The 24,203-nt window shown below is 40.7% G+C and overlaps 1 protein-coding gene across 2 annotated transcripts; it reads left to right on the forward strand.

The window, feature by feature from the left end:
* The first annotated feature begins 220 nt into the window (after nt 1–220).
* On the forward strand, nt 221–23,168 carry IFRD1 (interferon related developmental regulator 1). 2 transcript variants are annotated; one of them, XM_014062301.2, is made up of 12 exons: nt 221–563; nt 5,605–5,709; nt 7,099–7,180; nt 8,509–8,633; nt 8,735–8,892; nt 11,039–11,089; nt 11,172–11,350; nt 11,827–11,935; nt 13,379–13,513; nt 20,624–20,752; nt 21,014–21,109; nt 22,021–23,168. In XM_014062301.2, the coding sequence occupies exons 1-12, from the start codon at nt 512–514 to the stop codon at nt 22,108–22,110; spliced, it is 1,311 nt and encodes a 436-aa protein (XP_013917776.2). In that variant the 5' UTR covers nt 221–511; the 3' UTR covers nt 22,111–23,168. The 2 variants fall into 2 exon arrangements, with proteins under 2 accessions (XP_013917776.2, XP_087579745.1); XM_087723619.1 differs by lacking the exon at nt 11,039–11,089.
* Nucleotides 23,169–24,203: the final 1,035 nt, after the last annotated feature.

Raw genomic sequence — 24,203 nt, forward strand, 5'->3', positions numbered from 1 at the left:
GGGGGGAAAAATCGACGCAAGTCGTCGCCCTGGAAACAAAAGAGGCCGTTAGCGAACAGAATGGCAAATGACGATCTCGCGCTGAAATGTCACTCGAGCGATAAGTTCTATTGGCTCTTTTTAAGCCACGCCCTAAATATTATTGAGCCCCGCCTCTGTCGCTTCCAGGCTACGTATAAAAGTCGCGTCGGCAGCCGCCCTGCGTCTTTAGCTTCTGGTGTCTGAGAGGAGAAAGATGTATCGATTCCGTTCACAGGCATCCACGGGGATTTCTACCGCCGCTGCAGCTTTGCTTATCGCCCGCTTCCCTCAATCCTATCTGCTGCCTCGGTCCGGGAAGCCGGCTTCTGAAAGACATTCCTATAGTAAAAAGCGCTCCTGGTCTTCCATCGGCTGATTGTCACTGCTGCCCGACGAAGGGGAGAAAGTAAAACCAGAGACGGGAGAACCTCTGTGCCGGAGCGCCAGTAGGAGCCGCGCGGAGATACAACTACCGTTGTAGGCCGCTGCCATGCCCAAATCTAAGCGGCGAGGAGGAGGGGGTACCTCGCGCGGAAGATCAGGTGAATAGATTGGCGCTTGCGTGTCGCCGCCGCGAGTCATTCTGGGCAGTGTAGTTCTGCGCTGCTTGGTCCTCAATGACGGGCGGCGACGGCCATTCGCTTGTGGGGGGGGGGGGGTGGAGCCGGCCTGTAGGCCGCGGCCTATAATTCTTCGTAGATGTAGGATGGTGTTTGGTTGCGGATGTGGGCGACGCCTTCGACTCGGCTCTGCCCTGTCTTTCCATGGCGTATCCAAACTAGACAAGTGACCTGGTCTTTCGGGAGGCTAGAAAACGGCGACGCCTGGTCTCTAACCTTGGCAACTTTAAGACTTGTGGACTTCAACTCCCAGAGAGTTGAAGTCCACAGGTCTTAAAGTTGCCAAAGTTGGAGACCACTGCAGGAATTCAAGATACTATTTGTAGAGTGTGACTTCAACGGCTTTTATTTTTGTTTGTAAAACTCAACTGTTACCTTTTACTTAGCTGCTTTCACAAGTAATGGTCTCGGTAGTGGTGGTGAAGGGAAATTAACCTTTACGTAAAAGACTTAAATGGCACTTAAAAAAAATAGAATAAAAAATAGAAAAGTGAAAATTGCAAATTAAAAACCTTCAGTCCCAATGCGTTTCCCAAAGATATTGGTAAAATGACATTTTTACAAACTGGTGGTTGCTACTGATAGAATATTAAGTTTTTATAAAAAATATAAATCTAAAAGCCATTGTCCAGTTCACAGAAACAAACTTTTTTAGACAGCATTATTAGCTTGCCAGGAATAACTTTCCTTTTAGGTTAAACTTAAAAATTCTCATGACAGATGACCTGAATAATATGCAGGGCTATTACTTTACTGAATATTAATAGTGACATTCAAAAGAATAAAAATTGTTTAAACAAGGTGTGTATGCCTTCCATTTTTGGTAAAATATATTTTCTAGTGGAGCAAGAACATCTCTTGGGTCAGGGGTGTCAAACTCAAAGCCAAGGGGCCGAATCTGGCTTGCAGGGGGTTTAGATCTGGCCTACAGGGCTGCCCTGGAAATAGCAAAGGAGCAGCCCATGGTGCCTCTGCCAGCGAAAATGGAGCTCAGGACAGCTGCATGTGGCCCTCCAAAGCTGTTTTAGTTAACAGAGGGCTGCAGGAGGTCATCGCACCCGAAAATGGAGTTCGGGAGTCCATTTTAACTGGCAGAGTGCTCGGGGGAGCACAGGTACCCTCAACATGAGTGATGTTGAGCTGGCCATGCCCACCCTGGCCTACCAAGGTCAAACATGGTACCAGCCGAGGTACCGGGGGAAGGTCTTGAGCGGAACTTATGGAGCGAGTTTCAACTTGTCGCTCCTGAGGAAGTGGACAAGGCCATGGGAGCGGTGAGTGCCTCCACTTGTATACTGGACCTGTGCCCCTCCTGGCTGGTCTCAACCAGCAGGGAGGTGACACGCGGCTGGATCCAGACAATAGTTAACACCTCTCTCCGGGAGGGATCCTTTCCGCTCCTCTTAAAGGATGCGGTGGTGAGACCCCTCCTGAAGAAACCTTCTCTGGATCCAGCCATTTTGAGTAACTATCGTCCAGTCTCCAACCTCCCCTTTGTAGGGAAGATTGTTGAGAAACTGGTGGCCTTTCAACTCCGGCGGTCCTTGGATGAAACAGATTATCTGGATCCCTTTCAGTCGGGTTTCAGGCCTGGCTACAGCACGGAAACTGCTTTGGTTGCAGTGATCGATGATCTCTGGAGAGCCAGGGATAGGGGTCACTCCTCTATCCTAGTGCTCCTTGACCTCTCAGCAGCCTTCGATACCATCGACCATGGTATCCTTCTGCAACGGTTGCAGGAGGTGGGAGTGGGAGGCACCGTTCTTCGGTGGTTCTCTTACCTCTCAGACAAGTCGCAGTCAGTGTTGGTCGGGGGGCAGAGGTTGACTCCTAGGCCCCTCAACTATGGGGTGCCGCAGGGTTCGGTCCTGTCCCCCCTCCTATTTAACATCTACATAAAGCCACTGGATGAGATCATGCGCCGGCACGGGATTAAATATCACCAATATGCGGACGATACACAGTTGTATCTGTCCGCCCCGTGCCAACTCAGTGAAGCGGTAGAAGTGATGTGCCAGTGCCTGGAGGCTGTTAGGGTCTGGATGGGAACGAACAAGCTTGCACTCAATCCCGACAAGACCAAAGGGCTATTGATACTCTTTCCCAAAGATGGTCCAGCCATTCCATCGCTCAGCCTGGGGGGTGAAATTATATGCCCCTCAGAGAGGGTTCGCAATTTGGGAGTCCTCCTGGACCCGCAGCTGACTTTAGAACACCATTTGTCGGCTGTGACCAGGGGGGCCTTTGCCCAGGTTCGCCTGGTGCACCAATTGCGACCCTACTTGCACCAGGAAGCCCTTTGGATAGTCATTCATGCCCTCGTGACCTCAAGACTGGATTACTGTAACGCGCTCTACATGGGGCTGCCCTCGAAGAGTGTTCGAAGACTTCAGCTTGTCCAGAATGCAGCCGCCCGAGCGATTGTGGGTGCGCCTCGGTTCCACCACAAAACGACGTTCGACTAAAGCGCGCTCGATGAAACCGCGTGCCTGACGTCATCACAGCGCGACGAAAAAAGCACGCTGTGAGCGCTAAAGCTAAAATTAACACCTAAACCTAACCCTAAACCTAACCCTTAACCTAACCCTAAACCTAACCCTTAACGCTAAACCTAATCCTAACCCTTAACCTAACGCTAAACCTAACCCTAAACCTTAACCTAACCCTTAACCTAACCCTAAACCTAACCCTTACCTTAACTTGAATCGGCTTGCTTTCAAAGTGCTTTTTAAAGCAACCTTTTTTCTCCGTGGTCGCTGTTGACGTCAGCGATGCGCTTTAATCGGGCGCGCTTTAGTGGACCGCGGTTTTGTCGTGCCACGGTGCGCCTCGGTACACCCACATCACACCTATCCTCCACGAGCTGCACTGGCTGCCCATTGGTCTCCGGACACGCTTCAAGGTGCTAGTCGTTACTTATAAAGCCCTACATGGTATTGGACCTGGGTACTTGAGACCGCCTCCTGCCAATTACCTCCCAAAGACCGATCAGATCCCACAGACTAGGTCTCCTCTGAATCCCATCTGCCGACCAATGTCGGCTGGCAACTCCCTGGGGGAGGGCCTTCTCTGTGGCTGCTCTGGCCCTCTGGAACGATCTCCCCGTCAAGATCCGGATCCTTACCATCATTCCGGCTTTCCGCAAAGCTATTAAGACCTGGCTGTTCTGGCAGGCCTGGGGCTGTTGAATCTTCCAGCCCCATCTGTGGTACGAATGTTGCTGTATTTTTAAATTGTTTGTCTTTTTATTTTTATTTTGTACCCCTTTTGTATCTCCCCCTCAGATTGTTAGCCGCCCTGAGTCTCTCGGGAATACAAATTAAATAAACCCTTAAACGCAACCCTGAGGTGGCCCAGTGAAATCGAGTTTGACCCCCCTGTCATAGGTGGATAACTACTTCCACACAAGTTAAGAGAACTTTTTTTCCCTAATCCTACTTCCTGTGGGAAGGGATGCTCCCACTTCCCGAGTTTTATTTATTTATTGAATTTACATAGCTGCCTATTCGCCCATGGCTTAGGTTTACAGAATATAAACCCACATTTAAAACAATAAAACTAATAAAAAGAATCAAATAAATTAATATAGTATAATATAATAAAATCACCCCCTGCCCCAGAAACAGCAGATCACATGAGCCATTTAATGGGCTCCATCCTGCTGCGAGCTCGCCAGGCCTGCTGGCAGAACCAGGTCTTCAGCGCCTTCTGGAAGAGTACTAGAGAGGGGTCCATTTTGATCTTTGGGGAAATGATGTTCCAGAGAGAGGGAGCTACCACAGAGAAGGCCATTCTAGATGCCACCAGCTGTATCTCCCTCGGGATGGGACCCACAGCATTCCCTGCCTCCCTGCTCTGATGGGTCAGTTAGACAAGTGACCTGGTCTTTCGGGAGGCTAGAAAACGGGTCAGTGACCGGCAAGAGATGGTCCCTCAGATATGAAGGGCTTTAAAGGTGACAACCAACTTCTTGAATTGCACCCAGAAGCAAATTGGCAGCCAATGCAGCTCCTGCTGGAGAGGTGATACATGTGCACGCCTGGGTCTGCACAAAACCATGGGGGCTGCTGCATTTTACACCACCTGTAGTTTCCGACTGTTCTTCAAGGGCAACCCACGTAGAGCACATTGCAATAGTCAAGACGGGAAGTGACATGGACATGAGTGACTATGAGTAGGGGTTGTTGGTCTAGGAAAAGGCATAACTGGTGCACAACCTTCAGTTGCGCAAAGGCCTTCCTAGCCATGGCAGCCCCTCATCTTTGAACAGGAGTCATGAGTCCAGGAGAAAGCCCAGATTACATACAGGCTCTGTTTGGAGTAGTGCCACCCCCTCCAAGATGAAAGGTGGCAATTCTCCCTGAGCCAACAAACCCCAAACCCAGAGCCATTCAGTTTTGCCAGGGTTTAGTTTCAATTTGTTGCTCCCCATCCAGTCCCTAAGAGCCTTGAGGTACTGCGAGAAGGCGGACACAGCATCATTTAACTCACCACGGGCGGAGACATACAGCTGAAAATACCAGTATATTGGTGATACCTCAGTCCATGGTGATGGATGATCTCACCCAGCCACCCATATAAATGTTGAACAGGAGTGGAGAGAGCACCAAACCTTGCAAAGCAGAGAGAATATAGTTAACAGGCAGAGCTAGTTGTTAGTCTGGAGCAAAATGGAATGTTCTTATAATAATATACATTGATATTTTTACGTGGAAGTGGAGTGTTTGGGTGCTTAAAATCTGAACAAATGTATATTACAGTTGTAGAGACATACTGCTGGGAAAGCATGATAGTAACTATCTCAAAATGTTCAAAATTCAAGTAGTATCTGGTCTCCAACAAAGTTCCCAGCATTCATCTTACTCTTCGTAGGGGATCCTAATTTAATAAATTAAAAGATGTAGCAATATCTTTCTGCAGGCTGTTTCCCATCATTAATGTGAATTATGTATTACTTTTGTAGGTGCCCAGCACAGAAACATGCAACCTTTTAGTGATGAAGATGCATCAGTTGAAACTATGAGCCACTGCAGTGGCTTCAGTGATCCTGCCAGCTTCAATGAGGATGGTATGTCAATATTTGGGCTTATATGAAAAAAATCTTGATAACATAGCCTCCCTTTGGAGATAATTTTGGTTGGAATGTAATACACCATTTTAAGTCAGCTCATAAGCAAAAGAATGATTTGCAAAGTATAAGGGCTGTTTGCAGACCCCCGTGTGCATTTATATCCTTCCAGGTATCTGTTCATGATTCTTTTTCATTTCTATCCAAACATCCTTCATCCCAGACCCATCAAAGGTGAATTTAAGAATGGGAAGGGTATCTCTGTCTTCACTTCATTATTACAAAATTGAAAACTTCAGTTTTGCTACTGAAAATATGAAAATATTGGCAGAGGAATGTTGTACATCAACGAGACATTTCAGAAACGAGGGTATTGCAGAAATGAATGTTGAATATAGAGAATGAGATAAATAACAGGTGGGTTAGCAGAGAGGCTTGCAGAAAGTCCTTAATAAAGCTTTTTCAAAATTATTTTGCTAATCAGATTGGGAAATTTTATTGAAAGAGATATTTTAAAATGATAAAATGCTGTCATGCATATGTAACTTCTATTAGATTTGTGAAGACCTTTTTTGTGTGTCTTATTTGGGAGAGATAATTGGAAGGTAGCTGAAAGAGAATCATTTGCAACTGCTGCCTGAATGCAAAAGGGGCACTTTGGGGAAAAAAGTACTAAATCAAAATATTTTCCTTGTCCATTCTGAAAAAAAGAATTATCAGAATAGTCATGATAAGATAGTGTGCAAGGATATTCTTTTTTAAACAGTGACAGAACATCCATAAATATTGATGGCAGGCTTAGCATACATTGCATTTACTTTATATTCATGTAATAAAGTAATTCATGGGTACGGATCTCCACGGGGAACAACCTCCCCGTGGAGATCCGTACCCTCACCACAGTCCAGGCCTTCCGCACAGCCCTCAAGAACTGGCTATCCCGTCAGGCCTGGGGATAGGATTACTCTCACCCCGCCCGAATGTTGAGTGAATGTTGTGTTTTTATGACCAATTTCCTTTAATCACGATTTTTTTTTCTTTTTAAGTTTTGTCTTGCACCCCCTTCCCTTTATTGCTGTAAGCCGCCCTGAGTCCCCTCAGGGAAAAGGGCGGCATATAAATTTGCAATAAAACTAAAAAAAAAAACTATGTATTTTATTCATTCTGCTTTTATAAAAACTGTAAGCATGTCTCATAATGATTCATCTGTCATTAATAGAACATAACAAGATCTGTGATGAATAGCTGGCCAGATAGAATTGGAGAAATAGCAGATAAATTACATCCACTTGAACCTAGTGATCAGTTTTGCATAAGTTATGTATAAGTTTAGATGTTAATATGTTATATTCTATTTTCTATTTTTTTTTTTTTTGCCATGTAATACAGGACCTGAGATTGATGACGAAGCAACCCAAGAGAACTTGGAATATAAATTGAAAGGGTTTATTGACTTGACTTTGGACAAGAGGTAGGGAAGATCTGAGAAGTTCACTCGAGTAACTCTAGTTCATGGGTTGGAGGTTATGAGGGCTTTACTGCTCAAATCATGTGCAAGATTGTTTTTGCAGCTATCGACAAATAACTTTTATTTCACCATTTTTACCAGTAATTTTAGCTATTAGTAGTGTTGTAAATGTAGCTACCGTATTTTTTGGAGTATAAGACGCACCTTTCCCACCCCCAAAAAAGATGGTGAAAATCTGGGTGCATCTTATACACTGAAAACAGCATTTTGGCCTCCTGAAACCCCACCCCTTTCACAAAAATGGACGTGCAGAGGATTTTGGAGGCCTGCAAAGAGCTCCTGAGGGCTGGGACGGCAAAAGTGAAAAATTGGCAAAAAAAAGGACATGCTCGTTTTTTGCTTGTTTTTGCTACCTGCCCTCCCCCCCCCCCCCCGGAGCACTTTGCAGACGTCTCAAACCCTTTGCATGCCCCGGTTTTCCCAAAAAATGAAGCGTGCAGAGGGTTTGGGAGGTCTGCAGGGTGCAAAAACTTTTTTAAAAAATTTACCTCTTCAAAATCTTGATGCGTTTTATACTCTGAAAATACGCTAATTTAAATTTAGACTTCACAGTTTGTTTACTGCTTTTTCCCCTCTTATTGTTTGTTGTTATTTCTCTCTCAGAAGTTTTTTTAAAAAATTGGAATTTTCCTTTGAACTTATAAGAAACGAAAAGTGCTTTGGGGGGGGGTTATTAAAAAAATTTTTTTTAAGAATGCCTTTGATACTTTCTAGTCACTGTAGAACAGAGATTAACTGGGACTATTTGGGGAGTTTTGATGAGCATTTTTCAAATCTTAACATTGCAAACTTTAGTTTTAGCTTACTAGTAGACAGCCCTGGATCTTTTTGGTTATCATTTCAGAGATCTTTACCATATTTCTCAATGGTAGAGCTTCTAATGTTCTGGAAAATTTCTTTAAAAATTCAGGGAGATATTCAGAGATACATCTGTATTGAAAGTATCTCAAGTATCTAATTTACACCTTATGAAATGTTTTCTGATATTTTATATCATAAAATGTTTTATGATCATTTTATTTGCCAAATTTGTCAAATTTCAATATCATGGAAATCATAGATTGTGTAAATTAGCTCACTTGAGGTACCTTAGGTGAAAAAGGCAGTGTTTTTCCCAGTTAAAGGTTACAGGCACAAGAGTTTTTAGTAGTATATAGATAGTATGTCATTTATGATTGTGTTCTTTACAAATGTGTAAGAAATCTAAAAGGGAATTGTATAATTTTTATAACTGATATTTTAGCATGAATTCCTGCATTTTATCTCAAAAGTACAAAGACGAGGCAGTCCGCTCTTGATGGTCTTAAAAGTGCTTTGACATCAAAAATGCTATACGAGTTCATCCTGGAAAGGAGAATAACACTCACAGACAGTATTGAACGTTGTATCAAGAAAGGTAATACCATTCTGTCTTTCTGAGAAGTAATATTCCGTTAATGAAATCCATTGTTTTTCAGATGTATTTTAATCATGATTTCTTACTGGTTTTCATTGTAGGCAAGGGTGACGAACAGTGTGCAGCTGCAGGACTGGCTTGTCTGCTCTGCATACAGTTGGGGTCAGGAATTGAAAGTGAGGAAGTCTTTAAAACCCTTGCACCTCTCCTAAAGAAAATACTCTGTGATGTCTCAGCAAATATGAAAGCTAGGCAAGCTGTAAGTATATAGATGCTAGTTGTTATTCCCTAGTGATATTTCAGTAAGCTTCTAAGGAATCAATATGCTTATTACCTAGTCTGGATGTCGGCAACCTGTGGCTCTCGAGCTGTGTGAGCTCTTTTGCCCCTCCTGCAGCTTCCTGTCATACTGCCAGTAGTTAGGTTTTTCAGCAGTTCCAGCTGACCTCACCACTGGCTGGCCCTGCCCATAGCCCCTCCCTCTCCCAGTCACTACTTGCCTGACCTGAGAAGAGAATTGCTCCGGGCCCACTATGCTTGTCTTGTTGCTAGGGGCGAGTGGGGTAGGGTTGCATTGTGGCTCTGTGTCGTAATGGGTCCTGGGAGGAGGGAATCTGTCTCCTCTATTGTGAAGCCACTAAATTTTGCTGTGCACTGCTAGAACGCCTCATGGCCTGCCCGCTGCTCTTGCAGCGCGTTGCACAGGACAGTGAAATTTAGTGCGTCTCCCCGAGCATCCGAGGCACACCCAGCATGAACAAAGGCTGGAAATAGCTGCCCACTTGCTTCAGTCTGTTGGACAGTGAGACTCCTGGATGAGATGCCAAAGAATCAGAATCAGAGAGAGAGGAGGAGAGGAGAGAGACAGAGGGGGGGGAGAGGCAGGGGGGAGAGAGATACAGAGAGGGAGAGAGATACAGAGAGGAGGCGAGGTGGGGTAGAGATACAGAGGGAAGGGGAGAGATATATGGAGAGAGATGGAGTGGGGAGAGACACAGACAGAAATACAGAGAGGGGAGAGAGAAAGGCAGGGTGATAGGGGGACAGAGATACATGGAGAGGGGGAGAGGGAGTGTGAGCAGGAAAGAGATACATAGAGGGAGAGAGAGAGACAGGATGAAAAGGGGGAGAGACACAGATGCAGAGAGGTACATGGAGAGAGAGAGATACAGATGTGAAGAGAGAGGGTGTGGGAGAGAGAGAAACGGAGGAGGGAGATACAGAGAGGAGAGAGAAATACAGAGGGGGAAAGAGAGGAAGGGGTGAGAGAGAGAGATAGCGAGATAAGGGGGGATCATTTGACATTGTAGATGTCAAAAGGGGTTTGTGGATCCCGGTGTTTTTTAATAACTGGTTCTCTGCCCTAATGACCGGTTGGGTGAGCATGGCTAGGGGGTAATGTGACTGGGTGGGAATGAGTGACGTTGAGTTGGTCACATCCACCCAGGTTTTGTGGCTCCCAGTGTTTTCTATGGGAAATGGCTCTGAGTGTTTAAGGTTACAGACCCCTGACTTAGTCAAATATTCAAAAAGCAAGAACTTTTGTCACCTTTGTGGCAAGTCTGCTGAATATAATTCATGATGGAAAAAATTTGAAAGATTTCTTGTCAAACAGAAAAACAGATTATCCATGGAAAGATTAGAATGAATTCAGCAAGCAAACAGCCCTTGAAAGAGGAAAATAGTAATGATATATAATTCCTTGAACTTCAAAATCTGGTCAAAATAACAGTGAAGAGTTTAGACTTGGACTAGTAGCATTCTTAGTCCTGTTGCATGTTGTGTTGCTAGTTTCCTCTTAAAACACTCTTGTCAGCATTTCAAATATCATCCAGAAATAAATCAGAGTCCAAGGCAGAACTATCCTTAAACTTCCAATTTAATAAGACAGGCATGTTGGCACATCTGTAGCAATCCCGAATCTGAAAGCTTCCTGGGTTACCACCCAGTTGAAAGTTCAATATCTTGCCCCCACACCCATAAGTTCATCACATGGTCCAATCTTCCTCTGCCACGCTGGCATTTCCACCCATCTAGTTCCTGTCAGGTGCAGAGACAAAGAATGACCTTGATTTCTAGAACGGAATGACAACACATTCTACAATTCTACTTCTTACTATTCCCCCTCCCAATTACTATACTAATAGAAAAGCGTAGAAAAATAATAGTGTGTGGCAGGCCAAAGAGCCTAAAAGGAATATAACTGCAGGCCTGAAAACTCGTTTAAACACTGCGTGATTGGGAGTGTACAGATAATGTTGCTCTTCCAGAATAGGTTTTTTTTAAGATTACATAATCCAATTTTAAGACAAATAAAACTAGATCAGCTATGATAGAGTCATAGATATGATCACCATTATGAAAATACTAGAAAAATATCATGATTTTTAATTTCTCTTTTCCAGTCTGCTACCTGTTTAGGGGTTTGTTGCTTTATTGCTACTGATGATATCACGGTAAGATTTTTTTTATGTTAAGTATTACTATTTAATGCTCAATTAATGTTTGCTTAATAGTGTTTTATTAATTTTTAATTAGGAATTATATTTGACTATGGAATGCTTGGAAAGTATATTCAAAAAATCCTACCAGAAAGAGAGAAATCAAAATGGTACTTCCAGCACTCATAACACAGGTCTTTATATAAGCGCTCTCTTGGCATGGACCCTTCTGTTGACCATCTGCCCAATGAATGAAGTGAAGAAAAAGCTTGAAGGGTATGTATTGTGTTCCTTGGCAGTCATCTTTGGAGTGAAACATGCTGAATCATTCTAATTATAGGTTAAGGGTAGGAAGCAGCCTTATCTAAAACCCTATTGGTTTAGCTTAACAGGATAAAAAAGGAAGAAGGGATGCCATTTTTCTCCCTTTTCTTTATTTTAATGTTTTTCCTGTTTTGGCTGCAATTACTATGCCAACAGGATATAATTTGGGGGAATTGGAAAGTTTAATATTACACAGTTTGTGATATATGAATGGAATGTCCTCTCTTGATCTCCATCAATGCAGAGATTCTGCTATGCAAAAAAAAAAAAAAGCAGACATTCTAGTTTGAAAAACTTTCTCTTTAATCCTGGAAGTAAATCAGAATATCTGAGGGTCCTTGGAATTAAATTCTGTGCACTATAACACTTTATCTCATATCTGTTTGTCATGTTCAATATATTTATTGTAAGTATTTTGATTTTCCTAGACATTTGCATACATTTCCTAGCCTGCTGTCCTGTGATGATGTAAATATGAAGATTGCTGCTGGGGAAACATTGGCTGTTTTATTTGAACTTGCAAGAGAATCTGATGAGGTATATCCAAAGAAATAGAAGGCAGAAAGTAGGGAGAAATAGTAAATATTTGGTATGGTGTTTTCATAATATTACTTTTTCATTCAGATGTGAAAATGAAAGGTGTTGGTAAATCTACAACTTCTCAAGTGGTATTGAATTATAATATTGCAATATTGGTATGGAGGAATTTTGAGAAATCTTCAAACATTTGGAGAGTTACAAGTTTCTCCATCTGTATACATGGGCACTCTTAAATAAAAGCATGTTAAACCCTATCCATGTAGCTAGTTCAAATTTAGCATATTAATAGCTTGTTTGGCAGCAATCAGTGATACATAAATTATTAAAATTCTATTATGATTTGCAGTCCTTCTTAATAACAATCTCTTAAATGTATTAAATGCATGCATTTTTAGTACAAACAGTAAATTGAGTCATACACTTTTGAATGTTTTGAATCTTTTAAATTATATAGATTTAGACTTCAATAATTGTTTAGTAAGTCTTTATTAATATCTTTACTGTTTTCTTTAACAGCGCTGAAGAATAGTCTCAGATTATTCAAAAACCTATCTTGGGAAAGTAGCTAGAAAAACGCTTGGCAACAAAGGATAAGAGAAAAAGAATAAAGGAGTCAAGAAAGCCATTGTGTTGCACAGTTTTTAAATATTACTCTGATGTATGCAGTTGAAATTTGCAGTTTTAGCTTGAGCTATGGCAATCTAATTTTGAAAGGAAGAATAATGAACATGGAAAGCTTTAATCCTTTATGGTAGTATCTGACTTTAGTTAATGGAAATTGATTTTCATATTTTCTTATATATGGTTGTCCTTGTTCTTTCTCAAATAACAGGCCTTCCTTTGCATACTTATAGCTTAATAGCTAGTGTATAGCTGTTAAATTTCCCCTGCTAATTGTAACTACAGTGATTGGGGAAATGACAAGTGAAAGTGAATGAGACGAGATGAAACAGAAGAGAGCAGATACTTGGCACTGAATAATTGATATCCATGATGCAGGAAGTAAAAGGTGTGGGATAAATGGCTGTTTCAGAAGCAATGCATTTAGTATCTGTTTAACCAGAGTTCTTGAATCAGCTTTCTAATGCAAATGCTATTCATTTGGAAACATATTAACACAATGAACTGTAGACTATGATTAGTTTATACTAATATATAAATTTAGATTGCCTCTGCTAAAGTCCAATGTTTGGAAATGGGTGAATTATGAATTAAAACATTTACAGAAATCTCATTCTGCTTAGAGAATTCAAAGGAAACTGCATTGGTAGCAATCCTTTCAATATTGTGATAGGGTAATCTTAAATAATGATAACCTATTGTGTTATAGCTTAATTATTTTAAACAATAAAGCATATAATTATGATAATGTGCCAATTTACTGGTCTTTGAAACTTGAACTTCATTAAGATGCAACAAACAACTTCTCTATTTCTTTAGGATTTTTTTTATGAGGATATGGAGCTCCTAACACAGAAATTGAAGGCCCTGGCTACAGATGGAAATAAGCATCGTGCGAAAGTAGACAAAAGGAAACAGCGATCGGTCTTCAGGGATGTCTTGCAAACTATAGAGGTAAACTAGAACAAAGAATAAATTTTATTTTACCTCTTGGAAGTAATTTTAAGACCGAATTTCTTTATACACTTGCATGCAAAGATTTTAGATTCTGCTCAAATTCTGTTTCACTTAATCCTTAATCAAATAGAAGCAGAGAGAATGCTTACATAGTGCTAAGTTAAGATTTTCCAAGATCGCGGCAGCAGAGGAAGCAGTATCCGATTATGGGGAGAGAAGTTACTAAATGAAGTAGAAAGGTATAAGGAGAGGAGAAAAAAGGAGCAGGAAGTTAGATGAGGAAGATAGAAAGAATAAAGTAAAAAAAAGAAATTGGGTTAAGGTGAAAAACACCAGCAAAGCAGCAACACAGCGAATTAATGGTTGCATGTCGAGTCGGAGGCAGTCGGCAACAGAGAACAATAGATCCAGCTTAGGAGCCCAACTAAACAGCCCAACCCTGGAAAAGAGGTAACTGAGAGGAGTGAACCAGTGGCTGAACAGCGGACAAGCAAGGAGGTTGTTGGAGGCAGTGAGCCGGTGGCTCACAATATTAATTGCCTAGGCCCATACTCCAATCTAGGCAGCCTGACTCAAGAGACCAGCCAGGAATCCCAACCCAGGGCCCAGAAAACTAGAGGCAGCCCAACTACCACAGCCCTCACCCTGCGTCCTTCCAGCCCAGCAGCCCTCCCCAGTGACCTGCCCCAGGAGTTGTGGAAGACTTGATCAACATTCCCTCACCAGCGAGTTCAGCCTCCCTATCTGCTTCCTATTAGCCTGGCAGCCCTTCCCTGCGGCCTGTCTGGTGGAGGGCAAACGGCCTGGTGTAACCCATCCAACAAAGGGAACTACTGTCTGAGAAATTGGTGGTGGTAGAATTAGCGGAGGGGAGAAACGCAGCAGAATAGAAGGAGGAGATCATAGCAGCAGAGATAGGCAGCACAACGGCAGAGGTGCATCAAATTAGAGAGCTCTGATCTCTAAAGCTGAGTGGCAGACGGAGTGGAGCAGACCAGACAGAGCTGAAGCAGAGTTGAGCTGACTGGAAAATTCGGCAGACCGAGAAAGCTGGCTAGAGAAGAGACGAGGAGGCCCAAAAGACCTGAGTACCTGAAACACAGAACAAAGCTGGCAGAGAAGATGACAAGAGGCTGCAGCAGCAAATGATGGAAGTGAACACCACAAATCAAGGCAGAGGTCCAAATAGGCAGGGAGGGAAGACCCCAGTAGAGAATAAAAATAAATGCAAGACAGAAAATAAAAGATAAATAAATAGGCAAATAATAAGGACAAGAGTGGAAAATTAGAAGTCAAGGAAGAATAGAATTAATAAAGATCAATCAAATAAGCACATCATAAATAAGGCAAATCTTAAAGATGGAGAGCTGGAGCTCAAAAACTTTTTTTTAAATATAGGGAATAAAGGGGTAAATAAAACTAACAATAGTAAGCAAGTAAATAAATAACAAGGTATAAAAACAAGCACAAAAAGGATAGAAAAAAAATACAAAACGTTTTACCCTTAAAGGAACCAGCAAAAAGAAACTCATTGAACAGGTGAATGATACTATTGTGGTATGCAGTACACGTTCCATGTATGTGTTTATGCCCAAAGAACACACAGATTATATATGTGTTAACTGTAAGCTGTGTGAACTACTAGAGGAAAAAATAAGGGATCTAGAGGCAGCTCTAGCCAAGCTCCAACCTACACAAGAAAGCTATGCCCAAATTGAACCAACTAATGACCAAATAACTCCCAGAGGATTTGACCCTGCTGAGAAACCCTTGGAGGAAGACAAATGGAGGTATGTCACTCATAGAAAGATACACGATGATCAAAGAAAGAAGCAGCACACATCTAACAAACCCCTGCTAACCAATCTAACCCAATCAGAAGCAGCCCCATTAAAACTAAGCAACCGATTGTTCCCCCTAGTTCAAAATACCAAGATCCACAACCTCCCCCTCAAAGAAAACATGCAAATGCTTAGAAAAAGACATAATCAAATAAGCCTTTAAAAGTCACAACACACCTGAGATAAACAGAAAAGCACCTCAGACTGCACCCCCCCACCCCCCCAAGGAAGGCAAGTGTTGGTAGGAGATTCTTTTCTTAAAACCAGCCATTTGCACACCAGACATGCAATCTAGGGAGGTGTGTTGTCTCCCTGAAGTAAAAATCAAAGATGTATCAGAGAACCTAAAGCCCGCATATTGCTATCCTTTCCTCCGCCTTCACATTGGGTCGAATGACACAACCAAGAACCTGAGTACAATATTGAGAGATTATAAGCAACTAGAAAACAAAGTTAAGGAGCTAATAGCACAAGTAGTGTTCTCGTCAGTATTCCCAATACCCATGGGAGTATGGGTGAACACCCATTGAGGGAGAAAAAAATTCTCCCCAAAACCACTGGCTAAAGGGTTGGTGTCGCCAAAAAAAAATTGGACCTTGGATTGCATTATGGACTGACAGCATTGCGGTGGTGCAGTGGTTAGAGTGCAGTGCTGCAGGCTATTTCTGCTAATCACCAGCTGCCAGCAGTTTGGCAGTTCAGGTCTCACCAGGCTCATGGTTGATTCAGCCTTCCATCCTTCTGAAGTTGGTAAAATGAGGACCCAGATTGTTGGAGGCAATATGGTGACTCTGTAAACCCCTGAAGTGGTATATAATTCTCAGTGCTATTAATGTTATCTTCATGAAGGACTTTTGGCAAGGGATGGGCTGTACCTCATAAACACATTCCGAAAAATGTATTTGAAAAAAGACTGTCTCAACTCATCAGAAGGGCTTTAAAACTAAAATTGAAGAGGGAGGGGGACCAATATTTAGAATCTCTAGAAAAGGGATGTTAAACTTGCGTCACATTGTCACATGACATATCAGGACTTTTTCCCCTTCGCTAAACCGGGGGTGGGCATGGCCAATATGTGACGCATCCAGCCCATGGGCCATGAGTTTGACACCCCGGCTCTAGAACACAAAACCAATCATAAATCCCAGGAAAAATCAATGAGGTAAGAAGTGATGAGAAAAAAGAAAAACTCAACTATGTACAGGCATAAAAGTCTTAAATGCTTATATGCAAATGCTCAAAGTTTGAGGAACAAATGGTGAACTAGAAGCAATAATACACATGGGCAGGTATGACATAGTTGTCATTACAGAAACCTAGTAGGATAAAACCTATGACTAGAATGTACTGGTGGATGGATACAAATTGTTCAAAGAAACAGATCTACAAAAAGAAGAGGTGGAGTTGTACTCTATGTGAGAGATAACTACATATCTACAGAAATGCAGATGATCAAAGATAAACCCCCTCCAGAATATATATGGGTCACTATAAAGGGGGGGGGGAGTGACATTGTCATAGGTGCATATTACAAGCCACCCAACCAATCAAGAAATGGATGAACTCTTTGTCAACCAGTTAACAAACGTGTCATGCCCCTGGAGTCTGAATCTGCTGAGGAAGATGAGCTGGAACAAGAACTGACAGAGACAGAGAGGCCGGCTCTGTTGGCCTTGGAGGAAACGTGGAAAGGGCAGAGTCAGTCCAGGCAAGGCTTTTCTGAATTAGTAAGGCCTGCAGACAGGGAGAGCTCAGGAGAAGAGGAAGGACTACCAGCTCCTGATCTGAGAGCAAGGAGGGAAGAGAGATGGTGAGATCAATGCAGATTGAGCTGGATACGAGGGAGAAGAGTGCCCCGCCCCCTTTCACAAGACACACCTGGGGACTGAGTTGTAAGCAGGTGCTGGGGGGAGGGGAATTTGTCGGGAACAAGCGTTTAATCTGTGGAACCTTGTGTGCACTTGCCAAAGCCTGGAGAATTGCTGTACTCTGTCCTGTAGGGCTTGCCAGTTTGCTTGCTTTGCTGAACTTCTTGCTCTGGTTAATATTTGGGCTAACCTGGCTTATTGGACTGCTGGCCCTGGTTGCTGTTTGGTTAACCTGGCTTACTGGACTACTTGCAGCCAGAGGCTTCTGAAGGTGTGTGTGAGAGCTTTGTTCCAGGACTTGTAGTGAATTGTGGAAACATGTGGGGGCACAGTTGAAGCAATAAAGGGGAGTTAGACCTGTTCTCTGGTTGTGTTGCTTTTGTGCCACGTCCTGGGTCATCACAAAATGTATGTAGGAAGCATACCACAGTAATGGAGACTAACTATCCAGATATCAACTGGGAGACAAACACTGCAATGAGTGGGAGATAAAATAGATTCCTAACCAACCTAGATGACAACTTTGTCATCCAAAAGGTAGCAGGGGAAACTAGAAGTAAAACTATACTCGACCTAATTCTTACTAATATAGAAGAAGTGATAGAGGGAGTTAAAGTTGCCGAAACCTTGGGTGAAAGTGATCACGTCATACTGGAATTCAATATAATGCAAACACAAGCAATAGAAAATAATCCAACCAGTATCTTATACTTTAAAATAGCCTAGGAAAGATTCCAGGAATGGAAATCCTAAAGGGAAAACAACTCAAGAAGTGTGGGAAACTGAAAAATGTGATCATAAAAGCCCAGTCCAGCACAATATCACTGAAAAAGAAATTCACGAAGAAACCAGCATGGATGCACAAAGATCTCTGACACACTGAAAGACAAAAAGGACAACTACAAAAATGGAAAAGGGAACACTTAACTAAGGCTGATTATAAGTAGATAAGCAGAACATGAAGTCAGGAAAGCAAAGGCTCATAATAAAGAGTTGCAACAAAAGTCAAAGATAATTTTTAAAAAGTTTCTTCCAATATATAAATAAGAAAAAAAGTAAAGGAAACGATCCATTAAAGAGAGAAGATGGCAAGGAAATAACAGGCAGTAAGGAGAAAGCAGAGCTGCATAACTCATTCTTCACATCAGTCTTCACTCAAAAAAATTATAGCCCAACATACCAAAAAAACCTACAAGACAAACTAAACCTAAAAGACAGACTGGAAATAAAAATTAAAATAAGCAAGAAAATGGTAAGAGAACACCTTGACAAATATAAATCAATGGGACCTGACAGATTACATCCCAGAGTTTTGAAGATGTTGGCAGATGCTATCTCAGAACCATTGTACCATATCTTTCAAAAATTCTGGAACACACGGGAAATACATGACGATTGGAAAAGGGCTGTTCTTCAAGAAAGGAAAAAAGCAGGCAAAGGAAACTGCAGACCAATCAGTCTAACATCAACACTTGGGAAGATCCTGGAAAAGATGATTTAAAAAAAAACATCTGTGAACAACTTGAAGTAAATAAAGTTATAACTAGTAGCCAGCACGGGTTTGTTAAAAACAGATCATGCCAAACCAATCTTATTTCTTTGATAAAGTCACTAAATTAGTAGACCAGTGAAATGCTGTGGACATAGTATACTTAGATTTCAGTAAGGCATTTGGCAAAGTAGACCACAACCTACTTCTTGGTAAGCTAGAAAAATGTGGAATAGACAACATCACCACCAGATGGATTTGCAGCTGGCTGACAAACCATACTCAACAATGAGTAATGATACTACATCCACATGGAGAGAAATAAATAGTGGGGTACACTAAACTGGCAGGAATAGCCAACACCCCAGAATATAAGCTCAGGATCCAAAAAGATCTTGACAAGCTTGAACAATGGTCTCTATCCAACAAAATGAATTTTAATGTGGAGAAAAGCAAAGCTTTACATTCAGGCAGGAAAAATCAAAGGTGCAAGTACAGATTAGATGAGACCTGGCTCAAAAATAGTAAGAGAGCTTGGAGTCCTAATGGATTATCACTTGAATATAAGCTAGCAGTGTGCAGCAGCAGCCAAAAAAGCTAATACAATCCTGGGTTGTATAAACAGGCATAAAATCAAGATCATGTGAAATATTAGTACTGCTTTAGAAAACCCTAATAAGACCACACCTGGAATACTGCAACCAATTTTGGTCACCATACTACAAAAAACTTCGTAAAAAGTTCAGAAAAGAGCAACAAAGGCCTGGAGACTAAAACATGAAGAATGGATGCAGGATTTGGGTTTGGCTAGTCTAAAGAAGAATTAGGGGTATCATGATAGCAGTATTGTAGTATTTGAGGAGTTGCCACAAAGAAGAGGTCAAATTATTCTCCAAAGGCCAGAAGGCAAGAGAAGAAACAGTGGTTGGAAACTAATCAAAGAGAGAAGCAACCTGGAATTAAGGAGAAACTTCCTAACAGTGAGGACAATTAACCAATGGAACAGAAGTTGCCTTCAGAAATTGTGGGTGCTCCATCACTGGATGTTTTTAAGAAAAGACTAGACAGTCACTTATCTGAAATGTTATAGGTTCTACTTGAGCAGGCACGGCACTGGGCCAATCCCAGTGGGACGAGATACTCCCTCAAATAGCCTGGACCCCTGCCATGAAGAGCTTTAAAGTGATAACACCTTGAATTACACCTCGTTGAATGTATGGGTACTGTTTTAAAGATACAATAAATTGGGAACAGTTTTAGTAATGAGTTTTTTTGGATTTTCCTTGACACCAATGGTTTTGTGGACCTTGCATTTCTGAATAGTATTTCTTAACAATTTTTTCTGCAAGCCAGAAGCATTTAGAGCTTTTTTTAATGCTTTACTCTGTTCAGGAAGACTGAAGCTTCTCTTCATTGCCTATTTTTTTCATGCCATGGTATGCAAAAAATCTTTACCGAACCAAGATAGGCATTTTGTAACATCTTCTATTTTCAAGCATCCATCCATATTTGTTTAATGCTAAGTGGTTGTATTATGTAGGAAAAACTTGTAATATGGTGTATCTTTGTGAGAAGTGATAATGAAAACAGTCAGCTGTTTAGTTAAGTTGGCAAAAACAAAACCTTTCACGTTTTGGATTCTTGTTTTAAGCACTGAACTTTAGAATATCAGTAGTACCATATTAACCTTTTTGAAGTAAATTTTAGTTTAAAATGTGGCAGTAGCGATGTTTAGGATGAACATGCAAGATTTTCAGCAGTATTTAGAACATTTTGTGCATTTCTGTATTGCTAAAGAAGTCTGTTGGAGAAATACCTGTGTAGCCCAAAATATTAGAAGGATGTTCAAGGAAGGATGGCATAGAATTTAAAAACAGTAAATTTGATACAGGTGTTTTTTCTTTAACAGGAACACGACTTTCCCACAGAGACAGTCAAGTTTGGACCAGAGCGCATGTACATTGACTGTTGGGTTAAAAAGCAAACATACAATACTTTCAAGGAAATTTTAGGATCAGGAATGCAGTATCATTTACAGGTATACATTGGAATGAAACTATTTTGACACGCTCTTTGAGTGTAAATAGCACAATGCAAAATCCCTAAAACAGTTTTTAAATTAGACAATACATGTCTGCATAATAAGGAAAGAAAAAATATAGGCAAAGGATATACTAAATCTTTAGCAATAGGAAAGGCAGCTCTCTGATTACTTTGCAAATTTTGCATATTAAAAGGGAGTTATTTAAAACTTTGGTCAAACATCTGCACAATTGTAATGACAACATGTTTTATGCAGTCCAATGAGCTCCTCCGGAATATCTTTGAACTTGGTCCACCACTGATGCTTGATGAGGCAACCCTTAAGACCATGAAGATAAGCCATTTTGAAAGGGTAAGTGATTCATACTCTGTTGGGTTAAATTATCTTAAATGCAATTCACTCACATAATTGTTCAAAAGCATAATGACATGGTAATATTTATGTAGGGAGAGGAGGGAGTAATGTGAATAGAAGGAATGACAAGGGTTTGTGAGACCTCCTAAATTGATAACAGTATCCCATCACTGTCCCTTGCACAGACTTATTTTTGACTTAAAAGTTTGGTTCGAGTTAAAAGAATGCTAAGATAACCCAGTGAACGATCCAGTATCATTCCTTTATTCTATCCTATGTTCTTTTTATAAGATAGTCCATTGCCTGTATTATGACTGAAGTGGTAGTGTCTTGTATTTGACATCTGGGAAATGTGATGGGTGTCAGAATATGAATTTTCAAGGCTGCCATCATTAACAGCTAAATTTTTACTTTGTAAGTGTGTGATTGTATTAATATTTGTTTATTTAAAAAATTTAAAATGGCTGCCCATCTCTTGTGAGTCATTAAGCCAAAACCAACTTAATACAACAACACAGTTTAAATGCTAGAATGAGTAACATTTGGTAAAATTTCAGATTTCGGTGGAAAGGTTGAGTTACATTTCCAGTACACATTTTACGTCTTTTGCATATAGAGATTTTGTAAACTGCGATGTCTTGATAATAAATATTCTAATGATTTTGCTTTAATTTAGGATTACTGAATGAAAACAGCTGTTAGAATTTAGTACAGAAAATAAAGCCAATTTAAAGTTGGGAGTGGAATGTAGTTCTAGCGCAAAATAAAAAAAATTCTAATTTATATGCATTAATGGAAAATACATTAAAATGGACCTGTTGAATAAACCCCAAAGTTGTCAGCAAAATGTTTAATGTTGGCTAAGATTATTATGATATATAATTGCACTTTCTCTCCTGTTTTCATAGCATCTGTACAACTCCGCAGCATTCAAAGCTCGGACTAAGGCTCGGAGCAAATGCCGTGATAAAAGGACAGATGTGGATGAAGTGTTCTAGAACAAGTCTTCAAAGCCCTTTAACGTGGTGTTTTTTTTGTTGTTGTTGTTAAATATAATTCTTGTTTGGGTACAGTTAATTGCAGTGTACAGAGTTAAATAATCTTTTTAATTGTGTCAGTTCCATATTTTGTACACCACTTGATGTTTGTTAAACTGACTTGTATAGTATAGTATAAATGAGGTAGGATGGTAGGAGAGAATTTCCTGATAAATATATTGGGTAAAAATCAACTTTTTACTTAGAAAAATACTTAATATTCAACTAGTTCTGAGGAGACTCCTGATTCAATTTTTTTAATCTAATGAAATCTTAAGAAGTACATTATTTGGAGATCAGTGTCCCTTGGTAAAAGCTGCTATTTGACAACTAGTTACACATTTTAAAAATAAATATCCAATTTATTATAGTGACATCAGCATACTAGGGTAATATTATCAAATTGGTTCTTAATTGGTGTTGGCTGGGCTTTTCCACTTGTTTAGCCTATAGTCAGCCACCAAAAAAGTTGCATGAGCAAAAAAGGAATTTTTTTTTAAACTGCAAAATGATAAAAGGCTATCATATATATGTGCTCTATATTAGGTTTTAGACCTTTTGGGTGTGTCTCATTTGGGAGGGATAATCAGAAAGTAGCTGAAAGAGAATCATTTGAAACAATGTTTTACTATTTTCAAATAAGTGTGGGTTGAAACATTTACTATTAGCAGAGGATGCTATATAGGGCACGTCATTCAATGGGGTGAAAATTTTTGCAATTTTTGTCAGGGGTTCTAAAAATACGTGTTTTTACACTAAAAATTCTAATCTTATTTTTGCAATTATACAATGTTTAGCTTGGTATGGTAAACCCACGTCTGATCATATACCCCAAAAAAGCCTCTCGTAAACCAAATAGTGTTAACTTTATCTTCTCAACATTACATCTTCTACCACAAAAAGTAAAGTTTTTTTCTGAATGAATCTTATCTAGCTAAGCAAAATAGAATCCATGTAATCATAAACTAACCAGAAAGCAATTATCTGAGTTACAAAAATGTTTAAATGAGTTTAATCAAGTTCTTGTTTTGATTTGTTCTTCAATATCAGCTGTTCACTTGCTTCTTGGCTTCTGATATATCCCTTGATTTTCTCATGTTTATACACTCTGCTTACTGCCTCTGACCTGTTTCACACATATCTATTGATTGGGCATGATGGGGCCGCTGTGGTACTTGCATTAGTTCATCAATGAGCTGCTTTATTTCTGTTGTAGTCAATTTGCACGTCAAGGTGGCTTTATACACCTTCACATCAGTCAATCAGAGTGGATACTCTGCTGCAGCTCTGAATGCAAGGTGTTTTTCTTGTACATACAGAAAAATCTACCAGCGCGTCTGCACCCCTCTAATCAATTATCTTTTGCACACCAGCTCTTGAATGTCATCTGAACACAAGAGTGTCTGGATTATCATTTCACTGAAAGTGTATCATGCTGAGCGCTGAATAGTTGGCAAAACAGCATCCAATAGAGCTTTCTTTTGCAGTCTGACTTGCTGCAGCTGGAACAACACATGACACTGGTCTTCAATCCAGGAACGTTTCACTTTTATGTTGAACCAGCAAGGGTAGTACACACCAATGATGTATTCCACTATCATTCCTATGTTTTGCCTTTAAAGCCATGTTTTGAAAACCATATTTGACAAAGCCTATTTGCAGTTGTCAACCAGTTTGAATGTCTTGTGGAGCCAATTTCCAGAAGAGCCAGATCTGTGGGAAGTTCTGTACTTATTGTGTGATCCCTACACTTGATCAGTAGAGAGATCCTTTACAATGCTGTTGCTCTGAAATGAGAGGCTCACCAATTGAAACTGATGAATGGGTGGCTGCCCTAGGTTATTTAGAGGAAAGATGGGTCTTTATGTCTCTGTGTAGATTACCATGATCTGAAAATATGTAACCCTCATGAACGACATGTTGGCTCACTTGATGAAGGGAGGAATCTTTACGAAACTAGACTTGAGGGAGGCGTAATACCATATCAGAATTCGATGTGAGATGAGTGGAAGGCTGCTTTTAATTGCCCTCCTGGCTGTTTATATATTTTTTAA

The sequence above is a fragment of the Thamnophis sirtalis genome, unplaced genomic scaffold, assembly GCF_051295495.1.
Source record: "Thamnophis sirtalis isolate CommonGarterSnake01/CBP01778 unplaced genomic scaffold, rThaSir2_p1.2 scaffold_9, whole genome shotgun sequence".
Taxonomy (NCBI): Eukaryota; Metazoa; Chordata; class Lepidosauria; order Squamata; family Natricidae; genus Thamnophis; species Thamnophis sirtalis.

Bases quoted from the DNA above. Each gene is read 5' to 3' on its own strand.
- IFRD1 (XM_014062301.2), top strand. From the start codon at position 512: ATGCCCAAATCTAAGCGGCGAGGAGGAGGGGGTACCTCGCGCGGAAGA. The intron at 8,634-8,734 runs GTAATACCATTC...TTTTCATTGTAG, and splicing joins TGAACGTTGTATCAAGAAAG to GCAAGGGTGACGAACAGTGT. The intron at 20,753-21,013 runs GTATACATTGGA...TGTTTTATGCAG, and splicing joins GAATGCAGTATCATTTACAG to TCCAATGAGCTCCTCCGGAA.